The following is a 19,533-nucleotide window of genomic DNA, read 5'->3' as shown; positions in this document are numbered from 1 at the left end:
TGGATTCTCTGTTTGGTGGGCAAGCATTTGCATGATAAGGCTTTGTATCTCTATAAATGGTGTAAAGCCTTAACGTGCAAAATCACTGCATTTGATTACAACACTTTAAGACAGCAAGTGAAGTAAAGCAAATAAACACAAATGAAGCTCAAAGATGATAGTAGCTTTGCTCTTAAAATAACAAAACAATCAATAAAACAAGCAAATAATTTAATTAAATTTAAACAATGACATATTTTGTCTCATAGTAATTTAAATCTAGAAAGTTTTCCTTTATCAGAGGCCTAACCACAAAGGGATTTGTATACCGTGTTTATACATTTAAATTACTTTAAATATATATTGCCTTTGGCACAAAAATCCTGCCAAAAGCAAGTTTTATAAAGCATAGCTGGTAAGGAAATTAAGGTACTGTAAGGGGCAGATTTATCCAAGGTCGAGGTGAAGTTTCGAAGTGGAAAACTTCACATTTCAAGCTATTTTTTGTGTGCTTCGACTAGGGAATAGTCATACTTCAATTCGAAGTTGAAAAAAACTTCAAAATTCGAATTTTTTTCAAGTACTGTATCTTTAAAACTTCGACTTCGACCATTCGCCACCTAAAAACTGCCGAAGTGCTGTTTTAGCCTATTGGGGACCTCCTACAATCTGTATGGAGGCAATTGGGGGAGTTTGGGAAATCAAAGGTCGAAGTTAAAAAAACTTCGAATCGAAGTAGCGCTACTTCGAATCGTACGAGTTTTTTTGACCCCAAAAAACTTCGACCACCATTCGGTTGGTCTTTTTGAATTCGAAGTTTTTTTAACTTCCAACTTCGACCTTTGATAAATCTGCCGCTAAATGTATCAGCACAGGTGTACCACAAGTACAGGTATGGGACCTATTATTTAGAATGAGTGGGACTGTTTCGTAATTTGTATAACCATATTTTAAATGGGTTGTTCACTTTTGAGTTAACTTTTAGGGGCAGATTTATCAAAGGTCGAGGTGAAATTTCAAAGTAAAAACTTCGAATTTCAAGCTATTTTTTGTGTACTTCGACTAGGGAATAGTCCAACTTCGATTTGAATTTGAAAAAACTTCGAAATTCAATTTTTTTGAAGTACTGTCTCTTTAAAACTTCGACCATTCGCCACCAAAAAGCTGCCGAAGTGCTATTTTAGCCTATGGGGGACCACCTAGAACCCGTATGGAAGCCATTGGAGGAGTTTGAGAGATCAAAAGTCGAAGTTAAAAAAACTTCAAATCGAAGTCGAAGTAGGCCGAATTCAGCCCAATTCGACCGCAAAAAACCGCTGACCTCGGTCTTTTTGAATTCAAAGTTTTTTTTAACTTCGACCTTTGATAAATATGCCCCTTAGTACGATGTAGAGAGCAATATTCTGAGACAATTTTATTGGTTTTCATTTTTTATTATTTAGCTTATTATTCAGCAGATCTGCAATTTCGGCAATATGCTTGCTAAGGTCCAAATTATTATAGAAACCATCCATTGATTTGAATAAGAGACTGGAATGTGAATAGGAGAGGGTCTGAATAGAAGGATCAATAATAAAAAGTAATAATAACAATAACTTTGTAGCCTTACAGAGCATTTGTTTTTTTAGATGGGGGTCAGTGAGCCCCATTTGAAAACTGAAAAGAAGAATGCAAATAATTCATAAACTATAGAAAATAATTAATGAAGACCAATTGAAATGTTTCTTAGAATTGGCCTTTTTATAACATACTAAAAAGTTTCCCCTTTAAGTTAAATTTTAGTTAGAATGTCCTATTCCTATCAATTTTGTATATGGTCTTATTTTTTGTTATCGTTTTTGAATTATTTGCCATTTTCTTCTTCATCTTTCCAGCTCTCAAGCAGCTAGAACTATTGCTGTGTGAGCTTACAATTTTATTATTAGTGTTACTTTGTATTACATATCTTTCTATTCAGTCCCTCCCCATTTATATTTTGGTCTCTGTCAAGCCACTGTCTGGTTGTTAAAGGTAAACAGGACAGCTAATTGTTATTCATTTGTGTTACTAATACAAATACTGTATTGTAGACATACTACTTGGGGGTGGAGTATTCATGTTATGTTAATGAAGTATTTTGTTAATAAATCATGCTAGGAGGTCTAGTAATCAAGACTACCCAAGTCCTGTGCTATGGCTATGTTGTCCTTTCTTGTATCTATTTCTTCTTTTTGTTTATTCTCACGCGGTCTCTTATCTCTGTTATTTACTTTCAGGATCAAGAAAAGCACAAGGGGTGTGGTTGTCTTGATATTCCACAGGTAAGAATAGTTAGAACACACGTTAAATTGAAAGACAAGAATGAAAATCCAAATACAATGTACAGTACAGGTATGGGACTTGTTATTCAGAATTCTCGGGACCTGGGGTTTTCAGATTTTTCCGTAATTTGGACCTCCATACCTTAAGTCTGCTAGAAATAATTTAAACATTCAAGGGAATTTTCAAAGTAAAAAAAAAAATCAAAGTTCGAAGTAATTTTTTGGATACTTCGACCATCAAATAGGATACTACGACTTTGACTTCGATCTGAAGTAAATTCGTTCAAATATTCGACTATTCAATAATCGAAGTACTGTCTCTTTAAAAAACGAAGACTTCAATACTTCACCAAATTAAACCAGCCGAAGTGCTATGTTAGCCTATGGGGACCTTCTAGAGCAGTTTTCTAAGTTTTTTGAAGTCGAAGAAAAATCTTTCGATCGATCGCTGAAATCCTTAGATTCGAAGGATTTAATCGTTCGATCAAACGATTTTACTTTGACCGCAAATGGGCAAATTTGATGAAAAAAAAGTCTACTTCGATATTCGAAGTCGAAGTAATTCAATTCGATGGTCGAATTTCAAAGTATTTTTAACTTCGATATTCGACCCTTGATAAATCTGCCCCACAATGAATAGGATTGTTTTGCCTCCAATAAGATCGAACAATTTTACTTCGACCGCAAATGGGCAAATTTGATTTAAAAAAACTTCTACTTCGATATACGAAGTCGAAGTAATTAAATTCGATGGTCAAATTTCGAAGTATTTTTAACTTCGAAATTCGACCCTTGATAAATCTGCCCCACGATGAATAGGATTGTTTTGCCTCCAATAAGATCGAACAATTTTACTTTGACCGCAAATGGGCAAATTTGATGAAAAAAAATTCTACTTCGATATTTGAAGTCGAAGTAATTCAATTCGATGGTCGAATTTCGAAGTATTTTTAACTTTCAAAATTCGACCCTTGATAAATCTGCCCCACAATGAATAGGACTGTTTTGCCTCCAATAAGAATTAATTCTATCTTAGTTGGGATCAAGTACAAGGTACTGTTTTATTATTACAGAGAAAAAGGAAATCATTTTTTAAAAACTGGAATTATATGTATTAATATTAAAATAAAGACTATGGGAGATGCCGTTCCCGTAATTTGGAACTTTCTGGATAACAGATCCCATACCTTACATAGAATTAAAATATTATAGGGAGAATTATTAATTTATTTGACTTCCCATTGTGCAGAGTTTATATCCTGTTGGATTTGCAAACTTGAGGAACAGGACTTTGTGGAGCAGTGCAGAGGTCACAATAAAACTTTTTATATCTCCATTCATTTCAGGACACCTGCAACCTCTCCTGCTTTAACAGTGGTCTTCAAGAAATCAAAAAACATCAACTAGGTGACCCAAACCTTCTTTCCAGATTCTCTATTATGAGAACTGGTTGCAAGGTAAGGATTTTTGTACTCGTTGGCCAGCATTGACCAATCTGCTACCAAGCTCAAACCTCCAGTAGGAGGAACACAGTGTTTGCCTTCGCTTTCCAACACTAGGGGGCACATTTACTTAGCTTGAGTTAAGGATTCAAATGAAAAATATTTCGAATTTCGAAGTGTTTTTTTGGCTACTTCGACCATCGAATTGGCTACTTTCGACCTTCGACTACGAATCGAACAATTCTAACTAAAAATCGTTCGACTATTTGATAGTCGAAGTACTGTCTCTTTAAAAAACAACTTCGACCTCCTACTTCGCCATCTAAAACCTACCGAGCATCAATGTTAGCCTATGGGAAGGGTCCCCATAGGCTTTTTAGCAAATCTTTGATTGAAGGAATTTCGTTAGATCAATGGATTAAAATCCGATTATTCCTTCGATCAAAAATTTGCTCGACTTCGATGGATTTAACTTCGATAGTCGAATATCGAGGGTTAATTAACCCTCGATATTCGAACAATAGTAAATGTGCCCCTAGATGTTGTTTTTCTGATCCAAAATGTACATGGTAAAAATACATTTTGTAATAATGATTAAAATGAAACTATCTTGCATGAGTAACATGCCTAAAAAGCTATTTTATCACAAGTTGAGGCTTCTTATGCTGTTATGGGTGACTTTTTGAATTATGTGTGACACAAGCAAAGTGCAGAGGTATATGATTAAAAAATATCATGGTTTTATAAGACCATAGTAAAAAGCACACACTGGCGCCAATAGCACATGATATAGAAAGGGTTTAGCCTATTAAATACAGATCTGTCTAAAACAGGCTTCCCCAACTTTTTTACCCATGAGCCACAGTGAAAGATTGAAGGGATTACTTGTGCGTCATAATATTTGGCAGTAATGGGGCAATATACACCAACAACAAGTTCAACAACAGCCCAATAAATACGGTTTATTTGGTGTACTAAATGATGCAGAAGAATAGGGAATGCAGCAGTAAAGAGAAGTTAAGAGTCTCATATACATTTTCTATCTTATATGTAACTCCAATGATCCCAACCATTTTACACCACAACTTTGTTGCTACTATTTTGACCAATCCTGTTTGCAACACAACCTTCATACCTGTATATATTTGATAGATTTCTAAATGAAAACTGAGGCAGCAGATGTGCTTTCCCTCTATATTGTGAAATACACGGACTGTGTGTATACAGTATAGATTATCCTTTGGGCATATTATAATTTTATCATCTTTACTGAAGGCTTGGAATGCTATACAATGTACTATACAATATACAATGTTATATTTTTTGAATATGCTGGCTCAAATTTGCCTTGTTTAAAAATAATCCTAAACTTTGCGGTACTGTAAATTACATAGAGAGATAGATGGAGAGATACTGATAGTATATATTATAGGTATAGTATATTTCTATAGTTATAGATAATGTATTTGGTTATAGTAAATATAACAACAGATTCTGTTTTGTTCTTTTGTAGGATCTATCATGTGCAAAATCCTGTAAAAAAACAACATTTGGGAACTGGTATTCATTTTTGGAAGAGCTCCGTAGGGCCTTTCATGAAATAGCAACAGAAGCGGCACCTACTGCTATATCTACAAATATCTATTAACGTGGTTATTAATAAGAAATGTACAGTATTTATTTTTCCTTGTAACCATCACAAAGGTAAATGAAAAATTAATAGCATACATCAGTATGAAATAAATTATTTTAAATGTTAAATAAATATAAAATATACGGACTACATTCTACTTGTCATTTAAGAATATTTTTTAATTACAATGAAGAAGTTCATACTCACAGGTTCTGTGAATGCAGACCTCATCCCACCATAAAAGAAAACCGAAGACCCAGCCATTAGCACTCACACCATATGGAAATAAAAAAAAACATCCTTTCGCTTTCTTGGCAATCGGTGAAAACTTGTTCATGTACAATAAATAAATTACCCTTATATCCCATATATATATATATATATATATATATATATATATATATATATATATATATATATATATATATATATATATATATATATATATATATATATATACAAATTCTGCGAAGAACCAGCACTCCCATATGTAAAAAGTAGTTTTTTTATTTCTGTTGCATTCCAACGTTTCGGTCCCTATTGGGACCTTTCTCAAGAGAAAGGTCCCAATAGGGACCGAAACGTTGGAATGCAACAGAAATAAAAAAACTACTTTTTACATATGGGAGTGCTGGTTCTTCGCAGAATTTGAATATATACATTTTAACCGTGCACCCCAGCAGAAGAAAACTCCATTGGAGTGCGGATACTCATTGGAACCGCTATATATATATATATATATATATATATATATATATATATACTGTATATATATATAAGAACAATATCTAAAAGCACTTTAAAGGGATACTAATACCAGAAATGCAACCTTTTTTAACATCTACTGTAACATTGTCTTTGCATGCGATTTATACATTTGCCATAAAGGTATTTGCAGACACTGTCACATTACCCATCTTATCTCCCATGTTCCTCTATGAGTGGGTGCAGCAGTAATCTGTTAGCATTAAACAATCTGACAGTTTGAGAAGTGAACGAATGGCAAAATAGTCAGGTTTAGGGACTTCATGTAACAATTACTCACAGAAACAGAGAAACATTATCATCATGAGTTATGGGTAACTTTTAGTGCACATCGATTTTTTTTTAAGTTTTTCACTTTAAGATGGTAACCTCAATTGAAAATTCCTGTCCAATAGTGAAGGGACGTAGCTTTTTCCAAATGTACACTAAGGGGCAGAATTATCAAAAAATACTTCAAAATTCGACCATCGAATTAAAATATTGTAAGTATTTTTCACCGAATTTGGCAATTGAACGATTAAATCGTTCGATCAAACGATTTTATTTCGATGTGTAAAGACTTAGAAAACTGCATTAGAAGGTCCCCATAGACTAACATAGCACTTCGGCAGGTTTAATTTGGTGAACTATCGAAGTCGAAGTTTTTTTAAAGAGACAGTACTTCGATTATCGAATATTCTATCTATTTTACTTCGAATCGAATTCGAAGTAAATTCGAAGTTGTAGTATATTCGATGGTCGAAGTATCCAAAAAATTACTTCGAATTTATAATTTTATTACTTCGAAAATTCCTTAGAATTCACTTCGACCCTTAGTAAATCTGCCCCTAAGACAACACAAGATGTAAGGCTAAAACTAACCCCAAAATCCCGTTCTTGGCTCAAATGTCTGCCTATTGCAGATGCCTTTGACTTCAGAAGGAGCCCTCCGCTACTCAGATGCCCCCAGGTCTTAAATGGAGCGGACCAAGGGGAAAGCGCTGGGCAGGCAAAGGAAAAGTAACATATACAGGAAGGACAGGGAACAAAAAGTGCAAATGTGGAACAGGCAGGGAAATTACCAACCAGACAGGCAGATCAGGAAGCAGGAGTGTAGTCAGGATTATCAGGCCAAGTCAGTACCAGTCAGACAGTGCAGCACAGAATCAAGAGCCAGGCACATCGTCAGGATAAACAGGCTGGGGTCAAAACCAATTGGTAACACTGTACCAAGTCAGGATCCAAAAGAGTGGTCAAACAGGCAAGGCTCGGTTCAGGCAGCGATACAGCAAAAGGACAAAACAGGCAAGGGTCAGGAACAGATGATCAGACAGGAATAACACCCAGGAGCTATCAAGAAATAGTCCTATATTGGGCAACGAGTCAGTGCAGTGTAGGGGGTTTTATAGCCAGCCTAATGGCTTACACAGATCACCTGTGGCCAGATTGGAGACAGCTGAAAGAAACCATGCCTAGGTGCCATTACAAGGATAGCAATAGGAGTGAACCAGGACCGTAGCTGTCTGCTCACATAGAGCAGAGGTAATGCAGGCAGCATAGAAACACTAGGTCCCTGGTTCAACTTCAGGCAGGTTATTACAGCCAGTTCCAATGTTTAGGGGAGTTTACATGGCACCTATTAGTTTTAAGGTCGATTTTATGAGGTTTTCAGCATTCCCTCTATAAAGATAAGCTGTTAACTGAAAGAATGGGTACGCTGCCAAACAGCACTGCTGTTATGTTTTAGAAACAACAATAAGTCTGCTTGATGCAGTGTAACTTCTTATTACCCATCTTTACTACTGACATTAGCACTTCTTTGGTACATATTTGCAAAGCTTTTCAGAAGTTCTAAAAGGCTTTTTGTTTCCCTCTTATCTTTTCTATGCTGCTACGTACCTCGCTGCAACTGGTCAGACATTGCTGAGTTTAAGCACTACCCTCCCAGTTTCCCTCTCTACATTTTCTTCATTCTTTCCTACATGACTCTGGCACATTTATTTATTAATGATTAATGGTCTTGTGATGCTTATTTCCCTAGATGGCAGTTTGAAAATGCTTAGGCAAGGTAATATAAAATGGGAACATGTGCATTTCTACAAACTTTTTAGAACAAATCAAATAAAATGTACAAATCTAAATGAAACCTTAAAATGAAAAACCTAATGGCATGAGCAGGACGGAGTGGTACAATGTGGCCATGTCTGCTTTTAGATGTCACATCATCATATAGAATACCAATGGAACCATGTCAAGCTATTAAAGGGATACTGTCATGGGAAAAAAAAATTTTTTCAAAATGAATCAGTTAATAGTGCTGCTCCAGCAGAATTCTGCACTGAAATCCATTTCTCAAAAGAGCAAACAGATTTTTTTATATTCAATTTTTAAATCTGACACGGGGCTAGACATTTTGTCAATTTCCCAGCTGCCCCATGTCATGTGACTTGTGCCTGCACTTCAGGAGAGTAATGCTTTTTGGCAGGCTGCTGTTTCTCCTTCTCAATGTAACTGAAGGAGTCTCAGTGGGACATGGGTTTTTACGATTGAGTGTGGTTCTTAGATCTACCAGGCAGCTGTTATCTTGTGTTAGGGAGCTGTTATCTGGTTACCTTCCGATTGTTCTTTTGTTTGGCTGCTGGGGGGAAAAGGGAGGGGGTGATAATCACTCCAACTTGCAGTACAGCAGTAAAGAGTGATTGAAGTTTATCAGAGCACAAGTCACATGACATGGGGCAGCTGGGAAATTGACAAAATGTCTAGCCCCATGTCAGATTTCAAAATTGAATATAAAAAAATCTGTTTGCTCTTTTGAGAAATGGATTTCAGTGCAGAATTCTGCTGGAGCAGCACTATTAACTGATTCATTTTGAAAAAAAATTTTTTTCCCATGACAGTATCCCTTTAAATAGATCATGATCAGAGCAGAGCAACAGGCTTTTAAATCAAATTGGTAATGAAGAAATGCTGTATTGTTATTCTTTGTACTTTTAGGATCAGGGGAATACCTAAATTTAATGTGTAGTTAAGCTGGACATACACCCTCACCTAAAATCTTATGAAACAACTTTTTGTATGATTATCTGTGCATATATTGGGGCCTGACAATCCAGACGAATATCCTTATACAGGTATGGGACCTGTTATCCAGAATGCTCGGGACCTGGGGTTTTCCGGATAACGGATCTTTCCGTAATTTGGGTCTTGTTGCCTTAAGTCTACTAGAAATTCTTTTAAATATTAAATAAACCCAATAGGCAGGTTTTGCTACCAATAAGGATTAATTATATCTTAGTTGGGATCAAGTACAAGCTACTGTTTTATTATTACAGAGAAAAAGGAAATCATTTTTACAAAATTTGGATTATTTGGATAAAATGGAGTCTATGGGAGACTTTCTGGATATCGGGTTTCCGGATAAGGGATCCTATACCTGTACTGTGGATATTGGTTGGTTAAGGGATTTGACAGGTTGAAAAATATCTGCCGTTTTTGGTTTGTTCGTGGTGCATTGGCAAATGAGGAAGTGAAGAGAAGCCACAGCTCCTCCACTGTATTCTAAACTGTTTCGAATACAATAGTCTTAGTTCTAACACAGGAAGATAAACAAGTGTCAAATGCTGTCCATGAAGACTTCTCTCATAAAATAGGACATATGCTTCTCAGAAAAAGTGTATGTGTAAGTGCTGGATGAACTGATACAGACATTATATGTAAAATAAACTAAAAGACACATTTTCCGTTCCAGGGGAGGTGAAGCTTCGCTGCCATTATACAAAGTCATTCTAGACTTCCCCATTCAAATATAACTAATATAATTCACAAACACAACGACAGTATACAAAGTGCATGAACACCCAGAAAGTTAAATATGAGCTATCTGCATTGATAATAAATAGGAGGCATTTAAAACGGTGATTAATAATTGGAAGAAAAACAAAAAAGCATTATAAACAGCAATTCATGTTTCAAATGTCATTTAAAGATTTTATAAGGCACCCAAATACAGTTTTGCTTCATGTCTCATGATGTTTTAATAGTCATACCAGCACATGCTAAAATCTGCCATTTTTTCAGTGAAACTATGTTTCATTTACCAAATAAATATAATTTTGCTTCTGAACTTTACTCTTTAGTGTTCCAATCATGCAAACAGGCTTTGCGTTGGAATATTTGTTTATGGAGAGTGAGCTAAAACACGTCACCGGTCAGTGCTCCCTATTCCTAAATTATGTATTAAAGCTAACTGTCCCAGACACAAAGGCTGCATATGGTGAGAAAAAAGAAATGATTATAAAAATTATATTGATACATTTTAATTCCATAAGATAAAGCTTATATTTTTTATTATAAAAGAAAACTGGATGGTTAATAAATATAGAATGCACCAGCACATCAACCTGCATAAGAAGCTGTGTTTTATACCTGTCTTTAGTTAGGTAGTAAGGCCTTTTTTACATTTGTGTTTGTGGCTGGTACACTTCTGATTCAGTGTATGTCTGCTGAACCTCCGCCTCTGTGTTTTTTAATCTATTTTCTTGGGCCACCTGAATTATGTTGCAAAATAAGCCACAAATTATGATTGAGTGACACCCACTGATTAATTTCAGCGCTTTAGCTGGCCATTGGTGCACAGATATATTTGTTCAAAACTTAATTTGGTACGATTTTCGGACATAAAATAGTACTGACAGGTTATCTAATGAAAGACAGTTAAATACCAGAACATTGGTTATTTTCCGTACTTTAATCCTACAGTTTAAATCCGAATGGTTAGTTTTTGGTTAGTTACCATTGATCTCCGAATGTTCATCGTACAAGGATTAAAATCTGAATGTCTATGGCCAGCTTTAGGCTCAAAATTTCATCCTGCAATATGGAAAGTAAGTTTCTGTTCAGAAGAACAGTAAGGGACTTTCTCGTATGAAATGCTCTTAGGAGCACCAAAAACTCATCTGCTCCATAATGGAGTGAAAGGAATGGAAGCTTTAATGGTTTATAATAAATTTATTAGACTTATTCCCAGTTGCAAATGGAAACATCCCTCCTCTCCCACCCACACAAACCATGATTAGTTACCCACAGCATAAGGTTTTTGGGGTGCAATTATTAACTTAGGTATAACATTGCACAAGAGTATTAACCCAACCAATCAGTTGACTGCCAAATAGTCAGTGGAAACAAGTTAGGTGCTATGGGTTAATGTATTGTAATTCCTAAGTGTTGTTTTGACCTGCAGTACGCTGTGCATATGCAAGCTTTGTACTAAAAAACACTACAATATTATATGCACTCCTTTAATACACACATCTACTGTATATATTGACATTTTAACCATTCACAAAGTTACTTGGGTCTAGATGGTTGCATCTGTGATTCAGTTATACACTAGTTGATGGTGAGCCTTTGCTTTAAAGCTTTTATCAAAATAAAAATCTTACCATATTTTTGTTGCACGTGGCACTCAGGAGATATTTAGTAAAACGAAAGCTGGCTCTCGCACACCCAGTGTAGAGATGCGAAGTCTGGTGCTCAGTGGTAGAGGTTCGGCCACCTCACAGTAGAATCCAATAGAAAATCCACGGCACACAGGCTGCTGCAAGCAAGGAACCCATTGCACGTTTAATGCGGAAGTGAGCAACGTTTCGGGGTCACGCCCCTTTGTCAAGCCTACGGTAATTAGTGCATACAAACATAAATAGCCATACAAAGGCCATGATTGGTGCAGTAATCAGATCATGTGATAACAGTGCTGAGTGCATTTAGAAAACATTATTCCAATAAAAATACAAACATTCTCATACAAGAAAGAAAAACATATTTTTGTAAGCATTTATAAAAAATTTTTTTAAAAAAATGACAATTTTTTAAAATTGAAAAAATCAAAGTCCAATAGTGATACCAACCTAACCAAAGTCCATAAAGTATCAAAAAATTATCAAATAGGTAAAAGTTAGCGCACACAAATATACAATTAGTGTATAAGGATATAAGATATATTAATTTTTAATCAGAACATCTTACCCTACCAGATGATGAGCAGCAGGGTACAGTACCTGTCCCTGTCATATATTATGGGAAAATTATCTGTAAAAAAAGAACAAACGTTACTTATAAAAAGCATGCCAAATTGTACTCTTCGTTCAAACCCTTAGGTTGCTTAGATTGCAAGCGCCAAATCCAAAAGCATTCTCTTTGATGTAACAGTTTTTTTATAGCCTGCCCAGGCCTAGTAATCACCCGCTCCAATATTTGCCAGCGCAATTGCGCCACCCGGTGGCCATGGGTAAAAAAATGTCTTGCCAACAGCATTTCTTTCTTCTCTTTTTTATCTTTTCTATCCTTTATCTCCCCGTCAAGAACACCATTGGAATAATGTTTTCTAAATGCACTCAGCACTGTTATCACATGATCTGATTACTGCACCAATCATGGCCTTTGTATGGCTATTTATGTTTGTATGCACTAATTACCGTAGGCTTGACAAAGGGGCGTGACCCCGAAACGTTGCTCACTTCCGCATTAAACGTGCAAGGGGTTCCTTGCTTGCAGCAGCCTGTGTGCCGTGGATTTCTTTTCTATTGGACTCAGGAGATATTTGCCATGGGTGTCCCAAATTTACATGTGTACTAAAGTATGGCAGCATAAATCAGTGTACTGTGAGCTCAAGGTCATTCCTCTGTTAGTGTTCAACCTGCAGCGAGGGTTGGGGAAGCATTTCTAGGGTAGATACTGGACAACCACAATTGATAACATTACTGTGTTGCCTGATAATATTTGGGTTTAAAAAGGATTAAACTGTATAATGCCAAGAATAAGATTGAACATGATGATAGAAAATGTAATAAATAGAAATAAACATTCTTTAGAAACGGTCAATGCACGCTGTTCTTATGTTTAATATAACTAGAACCTGATCGTTTTCCATCTTCCCCCAGCTTTTCTTTCCCTTTCTCTCTCTCCGATTGTCCCCCCCTATACCTAACCTCCCCCCTCAAGGAAACACTGCAACACAGAGTGCTAAATCTGAAACATTGGGACGAGAGATGTTTCATACTAGCATTCGCAGATAGAATTGTTAGGATACTAGGTTATGCTTCCGACTAATGATATGATCAGATTACTGTTCTGTATGTTCTCTCTAGCAAGCTATTCCCTCGTTCCATATGTTGCTGTATTCTTTTTTCTGGCAATTAAAATTCAATAAAAATTTTCAATAATAAAAAAAAGAAACGGTCAATGATTTTAAAGTTGTTGGTAAATGTAATTGCTATTGATAACATTACGGGGGTTATTTAACAAAGTCCGAATTTATCTCAATATTTTCTGCTACAAACTCTGATCAAATCTGCCAGGGTTTTTTTTACGCTTTTTTATTATTACATTTTCCCTAAAATTTGCTTTCCGGCAAAAAATCAGGTTTTCAATATTTTTTCAGATTTTTCACCCGAAAACTTCGAAAATATTGTGGTATTGCCCGAAACCCAGTACAACAAAAAAAAATCATTGGGACTTCTCCCATTGACTTATATGCAACCTCGACAGGGATGAGATGCCGGATTTTCATATTCAGACTTTTCCATCCTCAGAGTTTAATAAATTCTGAAAAATTCTTGATTTTTTAAAAGTCAGATTTTATAAAAATAAAATCACCAATTTTTCAAGATTTTTGCATTCGGAGTTTAGTAAATATCCTCCTACATGTCTGCCTTTTTGCATTGGTGGTTAGTTGAAACAATATAGCATCTCCATCTAAGACTCCATTTTTTACAATGACTTTCAAACGTCTTGATGGATCTGTTAACCAGGTGACTTTTGCTACACAGTATTAAACTTTAGAACCAACAGTACAGGGATAAGCAAATGTATGTATTTATGTATAACGTAAACGTTAAAATAACATTTACCAATAATTTTAAAATCATTAGACATTTTAAATTAATATATAACTGCCATAGATTAATCAGAGTCACTTTATACCACTTTCAATAATATAAGGGATTAAACTTAATGAATTGAACAGTTGTGAGAGCAGGGTATTGGAGGGGTCATATTAAACAACATAGATGTTTTGAATACTGGATAATCGATATAGTCAAAAATAAACACAACATATTACCTGGTGCAGCTTTGTTCCTCTTAATTAAAACTGGAAGTGTAGTGTTAAAATGGTTGTAACTTTATTAAGAGTTAAAAGACAAGGAAAAAGCAAAAATGTTTAGTTGTTTAGTACCCCCCCCACCTAAACAGGTTCTGCTTTTCGGAAAAGGACCAGACCAGGAAAAACTGTCAGTGCCATGCCAATATTAATTTCCCGTCATCTATGGCTTTGGTTTGCAGCACTAAAGTTAACTATTCTGATTTCATTGTGCATGTGCAAGTATCAGTCCGTGCTAAGGAAACTTGGGGAACTTTAACAGGGTGCCTACCATTTTGGAACCCCCTAGTGATAAAGTATTTCCTTGTCCTTTCCTTGAACTTGAAGTAAAAAAATATCCTCATGCAGCTCATTTTTGTCCTGTGGCTTCACTCTTCTCCGCTCGTCTTGGATCCAAGTGCAGAGATCAATGGGTCCATCTCTCAAGTAATTCCTTTTGTAGATCACTATCTGAGTTTGTTTGGAATCACTCATTTTAAAGAACTCATTCCATTCTAGTCCCCGCACTTCTCCGACAAAGGAACAGTTTTTTCAGAGAGACCTGTGGAAACAAGGGAATGTGTGATTGTTGTCTGGTCCCGTGATGTGAATAAATACAATGAAGGGAGGACAATCAAAGGCAGAATCCAGTCTGTCTCAGTTCTATCTTAAATAGATAAATTGCTGGAGTCCCGTGCTATAACACATACTGATTATAAACAGGCTGAAAAAGGTTCTGATTGCAAGAAACTGGCACATCAAAATACACATAAATGAGAAATCTAAATTCACTCCCTGGCTCGATTAACTGGAGACATGCCACAGTGATGCAAATAATTCAAGAAAATATACGGTAACTTGTCCAAAACAATATCAAAGAATTAATGTAGTTTGCTATTGTTTTACCTGTTGTTTAATGATCTCATTCCATGTTGGTCCTTTTTATAGCCTTAAGTGAAAGTTCATACGTGAGAAACATGGCTGCACTCATTAGAAATCCCCTTACTGTGTTGACAGTGATGCCCTTAAAAAAAACCTACAGAAGATAATGTTAATTAGAAAGCTAAGCATGACCAATGGTTTTTTGGCCTGTAAGAACACAGAAGGTTTAGAAAATCAGACTTCAAACAGCCCTAGAGACAAGTGTCATCATTAATTGCGAACAGGGTCCCTTCATTGTGATTATTATTATCCTTTATTTATAGAGCCATAGTGATGAGCGAAATTGTTCAACAGGCACTTATTTGTTTTGAAATTATGCATTACACCATATTTAATCAGTTTCGGTCTGGTCTGCCGGGGCACCAGGAGAAAATTCAGTGGGCTCCAGACCTGCTGGGCCCGACCGGCCCAGACCCATAGGCAGGCTGTGTGGTGCATGCAGAGATGGAGCACTAGGGACCCTGAATGCATTGGGTGCTAATCTTCTGTACACTGGTGTAAGCATTATCATTGGCAGTAGGGTGGTTTTCCAGAGCAGTGGGCTCTTAGCTGGGGAAAAGAATGCGGCTGGAGTGGTGGGACCTTCTCTCCAGTTTTCTGGTTGGCCCCGCCAAAACTGTATTTATGTGAAATAAATGTGCATTTAGAAATGTGCCAGAAAAATGCCAATTGACCCCATTGTATTTTGTGCACAAAAAGGTTGCCATGAAACAACACCCATTGTCTTCAATGTATTTTGTGCTACGAAAGAGAAAGATTCACTCATGTAGAAGTGAAAAAGTGGCACAAAAATGATAGTTTCCGCATTTTTTAAACGTGAAATATAAAGTGCTAAGAATTATAGTTTTTATTGCTATGCAAAACATTTCCATGGAGATAGTTACTATGACCTCTAGAGAGACAGCTGCCACAGCTAAGATTTCCATGGAGATTATCTAAGATATTAACTAATGTCACTAGACTATGACATGCAAATGATACTTAAGCAGATAGTTGCCATGGTGAGTTGCTGCAGAGATTTTACCAGCTGTATTGTGCTGACATGGACAATATTATTCTGGCAACAGTTGCCATATACTGTAGATGACAGCTGCTCCCATTGTGACAGTTGTCATGGAAATTGTATTGCCCATCAATTGATACCATGGCAACAGCTGACAGATTGAAGCAGAGGGGATGGTTTCCAAAGATATTGATGCCATGGAGACACTGTTACCATGCTGTTTGGCATGGAGATTTTACCATTATAACAGTTGATATTACATAGCAGGGCAGCAGTCTTTGGTATAACAGCCTCTGAAATACACTGCTGGTTCAGCCTTGTTCGTAGAAGGTGAGTGAGGTGGCTAGAGAATGTGTTTGCATTCTTTGGGCACAGCTTCTGTTCTTTTATATGCTGCAATAACTTCGATGTGACTTCTAACAGTGTAATTAATACGTCATCCATAATATTTTCCGATATGTAGGGAACTTGCAGCGAAGAAGAGCAGGATCAAGAGGTTTGCTATTGCCACCTAGTGGCATTCAAATCAATGGCATGTCTGACATTAGTGTGCACTTGTGATCAGGGTCAATTCTCATCCCTTAAGCTGGCCACAGACACAAAGATCCGATCGTACGAGCAACGTACGATCGGACTTCCCCATCTCCCGACCTGCCCCTAACCCTTCCAATCAAATAAAGTAGAAAATAACAGATCAGCCAATGTTCTGCCCCTGACAGCAATCGTACGAAAGTTATGTCCAACCAAAGCTAGTGACAGTCTCCTACTGAAAATCGTCAGATCGGCAATACATGAAGAGATATTATCAGCAGCCGACAGAAATCTTTTAACCTGTCCGATCGACCAAACAACCGATCTCCGCCAGACGAAAAATGACGGGACTCTCCACACACGGTCCGAAAATCGTATGAATCCTCGATTCGTACAATCAGATCTTTGCGTCTATGGCCAGCTTTATCCTTTCCTGCTGCTGCCCCCAGTCCCCCCCCCTCCCCCGTTCACCTTGGGCTGTGAACAATGGAAACAGTATTATCACTAGTGGCAATAGAAAGCACAATTGTCCTCGCTGCACTAGACAAGCAGATGTTTCAGAAATTTGTCTCTTAAACTTACCAGGAGAGGCTTATTGCTGCCCCTGGTAACCTGCGGGGGCCATTGTTCCAGCACCCCAGTTAGTGATGTGTTAGTTAGGAAAAACTCAACCTGCACCCAACTCTAACCCACAAAACCTTAACCCACAAAATGTTGCCAATGTAGGACCCACACCAAACCTGTGCCCTGTCTATGCTACTTCTGTGTACACCTCTGGTTACAACACAACCCTATCCTGCAATGGTTGGCCAAATTTCAAGACAAGTGTTTAGGGTCAACTTGCACATAACTAGTGTGCATATCACACTCACACACACTATGGGGCATATTTATTATGCTGTGTAAAATGAAATTTGCTGAAAAAGCGATATAAAATGCTGGGTAAAAATAAATGGCGAATTTATCAAGGTGGGTTTTATTTTACGACATGTGAACGCCAGATTTACCGCCATTAATTTACATTGCTTCTGGCAATGCCACTCTAAAAAGAAAACATCCAAAAAATGTAATTTTTCTGGCTGGCGGGCTGTATGCATCATGGTTATTTAAAGATACAATGTACTGCAAACCTTCCCTCTGTGTCTGTGATTGCACAGGGTATCACAGACCAATCTGTCTTGAGCCTAGGTGGAGGCACTCCAAATTATAGTTTACCTAATCTCCCCCTGTAGTGGAGACACAGGACTCCTGTAACACCACAAGGAAGAAAATCAGTGTAACTCTTTCGACACCCCTTTGTCGGTGTTACACACCACGTGTGGTGCTTACCTGATGACATGGGACAAACCTGAGCCACTCTGCAGTGGTATTGGGAGAGACTGGGTGCCTGGTACTAACAAGCGCAGTGCCTCCACCTAGTGGGATGTGGGAATGCACCTACGGTTGGCCCCACTAGGAATACAGTAATAACACACACAGTATTGGTTGAACTAAATAACGGTTTGTATAAAATAAATGGCCAACTAGTACATGCAGCACTCCTAACTGGTGGCAATAGGGCCTAACTAACTAACTTGCTAGCACTTGACAAAAGGCTATAGAGGCCTAAAACGTTGTTCGTTTGAGATCCAAGCCAGAAAATCCAATAAAGGCTTTTTAAGATTATACACGATTTGCATGGTGCTGTGATTCCATCTTGCATTGCTTATCCGGTTGGAGTGGACAACCTCGCACGTGCACCTGCTTGATAAATTTGTGGTTTGGGTGAGTGCTGACCAATTGTTCCAGTTTAACTAACTTGCTAGCGCCAAACTATCTGCCTAACTAATAAAAGCAAAGTCCTTTAATACAGGGGTCCCCAGAAGTGGGCCGGGGATACTACCGCACTGGGCCGCTGAGCCCAGTGCGGGAAAAATGAGGTGCGCCAAATTGGACGCCAGCGCATCCAAATTTGTTGCCCCCCCGACGACCCCATTCCCGACCCCACCCCTCGGTCCTCGAAAGAAAAAAAAAATTTGGCACTGGTCCCTGGTCCAAAAGAGGTTGGGGACCCCTGCTTTAATACACAGTCTCTTTATTCTTCAGCGCCTCTTTTGGGTACTGTCCCTTTAACTAGGATACTCACAAATCCTCTTTGGAAAACTTTAGAGCTCTCTCCAGGCAAATCCAGCACATTCAGGCATACAGTGCGATTGCCAGCCCCTTTGGGTGCTCAGATAGGAATCTCCTGCTGTTTGTTCCTCCAGTATGGATTCCTTTCACACTCTCTGTCTCAGCAGAATACTTCTGCTGCAGCCTCTCAGCTCTCTGGGCCCACCAGCAGCTCTCTGGCTTCCTTCTCTGTCCACCATGCGGTTCTCTATGCCAGGCTCTTCTTTTGCCAGTATATGTGTCTTCCTTTTCCTGCCTGCCACTCCTTAGCTGCTGTGTCACTTCCTGTTGCACTGAAATCACTGACTAGCTGGTTGCTAGGCAACAGCTTACAGCACACAGACACAGGCTCTGTGTTTCTGCCATCACAGGAATAAGGGCGATGCTTTTGCACCGATTCCCTACATCAGTACTAGATTTTCTGTAGTAGCAGAACAGGGCTACATACAGTTTTGCACTTTTTAACAAAGAGATTCACTGTGGTCCCCAGATCAATGAAAATTCAGATTTAGACCAAGATGACAAGCAATAGCAGATAAACTTTATATTGCCGAGTGACACTAATTTAGCCATTTGCAGCAATATCCTCTTATTAATGTATAAAATGAGAGATACTCTTTTTCGAACACATTTGCCTGCTTTGAATAAACACTGTAGCTGATGGACTCTGT

General features: G+C 37.6%; 2 protein-coding genes across 3 annotated transcripts in view; one reads left to right on the top strand and one right to left on the bottom strand.

The window, feature by feature from the left end:
- Positions 1–2,108: 2,108 nt before the first annotated feature.
- On the top strand, positions 2,109–5,395 carry LOC121401224 (interleukin-9-like). Its single transcript, XM_041585554.1, has 3 exons — positions 2,109–2,279; positions 3,626–3,754; positions 5,235–5,395. Exons 1-3 carry the CDS (start codon positions 2,109–2,111, stop codon positions 5,367–5,369), a joined length of 435 nt encoding a protein of 144 aa, XP_041441488.1. The 3' UTR covers positions 5,370–5,395.
- An 8,866-nt stretch (positions 5,396–14,261) lies between these two features.
- Positions 14,262–19,533, bottom strand: part of slc25a48.L (solute carrier family 25 member 48 L homeolog) — a 91,761-nt gene continuing 86,489 nt past the window's right edge. For both annotated transcript variants that reach the window (XM_018252021.2, XM_041586073.1), the window contains 2 exons: positions 15,142–15,271; positions 14,262–14,797 (listed from right to left, as the gene is read on the bottom strand). In XM_018252021.2, the coding sequence (XP_018107510.1) occupies positions 15,158–15,271 (114 nt within the window). In that variant the 3' untranslated portion in view covers positions 14,262–14,797; positions 15,142–15,157. The remainder of the gene's footprint in view (positions 14,798–15,141; positions 15,272–19,533) is intronic.

The sequence above is a fragment of the Xenopus laevis genome, chromosome 3L (genome assembly GCF_017654675.1).
Source record: "Xenopus laevis strain J_2021 chromosome 3L, Xenopus_laevis_v10.1, whole genome shotgun sequence".
Classification (NCBI taxonomy): domain Eukaryota; kingdom Metazoa; phylum Chordata; class Amphibia; order Anura; family Pipidae; genus Xenopus; species Xenopus laevis.
The sequence above is the reverse complement of the archived record's forward strand: the minus strand, read 5'-3'. Positions and strand labels throughout refer to the sequence as shown.

Bases quoted from the DNA above. Each gene is read 5' to 3' on its own strand.
- LOC121401224 (XM_041585554.1), top strand. From the start codon at position 2,109: ATGCTAGGAGGTCTAGTAATCAAGACTACCCAAGTCCTGTGCTATGGC. The intron at 2,280-3,625 runs GTAAGAATAGTT...CATTCATTTCAG, and splicing joins GTTGTCTTGATATTCCACAG to GACACCTGCAACCTCTCCTG. The intron at 3,755-5,234 runs GTTGGCCAGCAT...GTTCTTTTGTAG, and splicing joins AGGTAAGGATTTTTGTACTC to GATCTATCATGTGCAAAATC.